Below are 4,959 nucleotides of genomic sequence, written 5' to 3' on the forward strand. Positions count from 1 at the left end.
TGAATGCAAATTTTATGGCATTTTACAGTTGGTACTAATATAAATACACAAGAGTGTAAACCAAAATAACATGAAAACACGGCGTTTTAACAAGATAATCTACATAACATGTCGTTTTGAATCATTTAAAATAGACAAGGGATTTTTTAACATCAAACATGTACATTTTGTAAAGTGAAAGCAAATTCTTTGCGTTTTACAGTTGGTACTAATATAAACATACAATAGTGTAAACCAAAAGAACATGGTAAACATGGCATTTTAACAAACTAATATACATAAAATGGCGCTTTGAAACATTAAAAATATACATGGGATTGTACCATAAAACATGCACATTTTGTAAAGTGAAAGCAAATTCATGGTGTTTTACAGTTTGTACTAATATAAACATACAAGAGTGTAAACCAAAAGAACATGCTAAACATGCCATTTAAATAAACTAATCTACATATGTGTCCATCTTTTCTTCTATCCTTCCAAATCATATGCTGGATAATTCTGCTATTCTTATTTTCCCTAATAGCAAGAACTTATTTAATTATTTTACCAGTCAAGTTCGGTTTTCATTTAAGGTATGTAGTAGGATTTTTGCAGTGTATTTGATCCTGAGGTCATTTAGTTGCTTCTGTTATAGGTTATTTGGGGCATCTTCTTTTGCTAAACCATACTTCCAACCAGACATCTGCCCCACATACGTTTCCATATGCCTCATTGTAAATATCCCACAGTCGACCTTGTTAGACATTGTTCTCCGGTCCATTTTCTGTCTCATAATAGATGCTTTTTGGATGTGCTGAGCATTGGGTGTCTTTTATCATTCAAATAGTTTGCAAAAGCATCTTGCTCCAGTTTGAAATTTTTTGCATATTTAGTATGGCTTTTTTACACTAAAGTTGCATACAAATAAAAAGTCTTTAAGAGATTTGCTAGTTTTTCAACCCATCTGTCATATTTTTTACTTAATGTTGAAGTCATCTCCGTGAGCGCTCTTATACAAGACCTCAACTCCATATGATTTGAGACTGAAGCACATAACATAGAAATTCTTTTCTCATATTATTGGCATGAAGACCAGATCATTTTGGTGTATTGTTTTATCTTTCACATCTTCTTTGAAACGAGCGTTTTTTCAAAATCGTTGCCATGTTTTCATTGAATTCTTTGTATCGAAAAGTTTTTGTTTGTTTAAGCGTTGGTGTATTCTATAATAGTGCATGTGAACATTTTTAATAACAAAACAAAGTGATAATATAATCGCATCAATTAATCTAGGAAAACACTTACTAGCATTATTTGAGTGCGGAGCAAGCTTGATGGTGATTCTCGGGCCTTAAACCTTTCTTCATAGTTCAGCATACGCCCCCAAGTTTGAATAATGGCGACGTATGCATATAATCCTGGTCTCATGCTTTCTAATAACACCCTTGGGAGTTCTGCCACGCCTATAATCTAAAACATTGTACTCCTGAAAAGCAGAACATGGCGTTTTGTTAGTTACATGCATCTTCATGACATTTGTCAGTTATATGCATCTGCATGCACATTTTATAGCAATCTAATGTTACAACTACAAACTATGGCGTGTAATGAGATATCAAATGTACATACTAGTAATAACCACATCTAGTGTATATGTATCTGGAAATATTGTTTTCGTGTGTTTCCCTTACTTCACTTATAACCACTTGCATACTAATATAAGAGGACAAACACACCCTGGCTGGCTTTGACACCCTCTTCTCATCTAAACCCACATTTTTCTCCTTTTTATTATCTTTTTCTTTATCATCATCTTCATCTTCATTATCTTCATCATCTTCTTCATTCACCCGCTCCTGTTGCTTTCAAAATGGTGTTCTCTTGCATCAACTTATTTATGTCTAGTGATTTTTCTTCCTCACCCTTGTCCTGTTCATTTGCCTTGCTGGCGTTTTGCTAGGTGTTGGTGTTTATAGATCAAAAGAATGTACATCTGATAGTTGCTTCCCCAGCAGTGGCGTTTTCATCTTCTGGAGTTTTGGATGTCACTTCTTCTTCAAGCCTTTGCATGAGGGTCTTCTTACCTTCCTCACTTACAGTAGATAGTGGTTGCTGACATGGCGTTTCATCAAACACTGCACACTACTTGTCAACACCTTTGCTTACAATCTCCCATTCAGGTTTTTCGAATTGAGACATGAAAGAATCACTAAGTTGTGTGTCGGTCACAAGTTGTTGTATATCTATTGGCGTTGTATCAAAGACTAGAACAGTTGTGTTTTCAAGTTCAACGATGAAGGCTTCACTGCATTGTGTTTCTGTTGGGGGATATGAGGTTCTTGATTTTTGTTTTGGTTATCCAATCGCGTTTTATCAAATACAGGGACCTTGGGTATGTCCGCAGCAGGCTCGAGGTGCTTCTTCAAAGCTTTAACTATTTCTGCCACCATCTTTGTGTAATCAATATCTCTTTTCAATTCAACCATCTGTTCTAGATCTTGTCTTTGCAATCCCAAAATCTCAGTCACATTCCTAAACACTGTTCTTTCACCATTATACCTTACAATTTCATACTCCGACCTCTTGTAATCACAATCCCAGCTTTTTATATCATTTTCATCAAAATCTTCATAGCATTTTCATCTGATCATATATATTCTTCTTCATTTGTACCTTCAACACCATTTGCGGACTCCCCTCCACCCTCACCTACATGCCTAGCCTTAGCCTCAAGTGTAGCCTCATATGAATTTCCACCTGCAACAGTCATGGCGTTTTAGTCAATGTCACCCTCACCCTCTCTTTCACCTCCACATGCAGCCTCAGTTGTAGTCTTGTCGTTTTGGTCACCTCCACCTTCAACTTCACCTTCATTTTCACCTTCTCCTATTATTGGTTCATCAACCATGGCGTTTTCATTGTTGCCAGACTCAACCACATCATTATCCTTATCTTCCCTTTCGTTTGTTCCTTCTTTGGCGTTCTAATACATATCTTTTGAAATGATTTTCAACAAATCCAGACATTGTGAATATTTGATATGTACTAGCAGGTTGTTTGGATGTTGAACCTTTGATTGATTTAATAAAGTCTTGATCTTCTTGTAAGATTTCTCTAACTCTTTGTAGGAAAATTTTAACTTTTTAGCCATTGCCTATCAAATGAGAGAAAAGATAATTAAGCATGGAGTTTGTTTTTACTAGTTTGTGTGTGTGAAATTTTTAATTATATAACATACCTCTTCAACTTCATACATTGAGTTTTTCTCCACACCAATGTTGTCATGTTTTTCACCAGCTTCTTGTTCAACATGTTGTGTTAGGACTGTGTATAGAGCATGAATTCCTGATGTTGATACCTCAAACATCTTGTTTTGGCTCTCTAAGTCATCTACAACAACCCTTTGAAAATAAGATTCTTTATGCTCATCATCCACATCATAATAGCCATGGCGTTTTGTGGCGAACATCATAATGAAAATCAACATCATCATCAACCTCATCATCATCCTCATTATCATTATCAGCGTTATCTTCATCTTCATAATCATTGTCAGCATTATCTTCATTTTCGTTATCACCATCATCGTCTTCATTCTCCACATCATTATCATCATTATCATCTTTATCAACCACCGCTTCAAAATTAGTTTTCTTGGTTTCTAGCATTTTTTTAACAACTGCTTCAAAATGTGGCTTTCCAGTCTTCCTAACAGTTATTTTCTTTGTAGCCTTCACATCATGGTGTTTTTTGTCAGCCACATATATGCTTTTCATTAATATATTCTCAGTCATTTTTAGAATTCTCACAGTGACCCACTCAATTGGGTAACCTTCTTGTCTTTGTAACCGTTTTCTATCGCAAGTATCATTCACCAAAGCAATCGGTAACAAATTATATTAATTTTCAAGTTTTTTAGCAAACAATGTTGTATAAAATAATTTCACTACAATCAGGGGCCCTGTGAAATGTTTTATTGGCATCCATGCACTTTTTGCTTGTTATAAACACTCAATTAGAAAATCACACCACTTCATTTGGTTGATTTTAATGTTTGGTTCAGTGTTGTGCAAAATTTTTTGGTTTACAACAGCGTTATCACTTGCATGGCCAATGATGGTGAAGAATGCAACAAGGAAATTTAGATGGAAGTTTCTCCCCTAATTGTCCATCTTAGGTAAAATGTCTTCAAAGTATGCCTTCACACCTGGTCTTTAATCCAGCTTGTCCCTATAAACTGTCCTCTCCATTCAGTCACTACTTTGTCATTCTTTGATGATCTTTTGGCCGTCACAACAAAGTTTCCATTTGATATACCCGTTAAAGAGTGTATCAACTCCGCACATATACGTATCGTATGGTTACCCACATTTAAATTGTTTGTTTCTGCATTATAATTTTGCACGAGCCAGTACCCAAGCATTGTTGGTATACTGTTTATCTTCATTTTCAGGGCAGTACCAAATCCCATGTTTTGTACTATTTGTATTTGATTTGCATTAAAATTGATAAATTAACCAATCAAGTTTGTAGGTTTCACCCTTAATAAAACTCTAGCCCCACTGAACTGATAAAAAGGTTCCTCCTGAACCTTAACATCCTGTCTCAAAGCCTTTCTCTTCTTGGCGTGTATCTTTTATCTTGACTTTCAAACGATCTTCGCCTAAAAAGAAGATACAATTCATTGGCGTTTTCAAAGTCTTCATGTACAAATAGAATAGTTATATGCTTATGGTGTTTTCACACTCAGTGAAAGTTACCTTGACTTATATGATGTTTTCACAGTTATTACTTGAAGTGTACATGTAAAACGAAAAATTATTTTAGTTCGTTGTCCCATAACACATCCTATATGGCATTAAAAATTTATACAATACATCATAGCAGTAGTAGTTGGTATTTTTAGGTCAAATATATTTCAAAGTTATCCTTTATATGGCGTTTACAAACAAACAAGATAGTTAACATATTCAAGCT

At 35.0% G+C, this 4,959-nt stretch overlaps 1 protein-coding gene across 1 annotated transcript; it reads right to left on the reverse strand.

The window, feature by feature from the left end:
• Positions 1-631: 631 nt before the first annotated feature.
• Positions 632-3,349, reverse strand: LOC110870509. The gene is made up of 7 exons (XM_022119686.1): positions 3,221-3,349; positions 3,053-3,136; positions 2,791-2,965; positions 2,656-2,739; positions 2,370-2,608; positions 1,719-1,838; positions 632-796 (listed from the first exon to the last, which is right to left on the reverse strand). Exons 1-7 carry the CDS (start codon positions 3,347-3,349, stop codon positions 632-634), a joined length of 996 nt encoding a protein of 331 aa, XP_021975378.1.
• Between the last annotated feature and the right edge of the window lie 1,610 nt (positions 3,350-4,959).

This window comes from Helianthus annuus, chromosome 8 (assembly GCF_002127325.2).
Source record: "Helianthus annuus cultivar XRQ/B chromosome 8, HanXRQr2.0-SUNRISE, whole genome shotgun sequence".
NCBI lineage: Eukaryota > Viridiplantae > Streptophyta > Magnoliopsida > Asterales > Asteraceae > Helianthus > Helianthus annuus.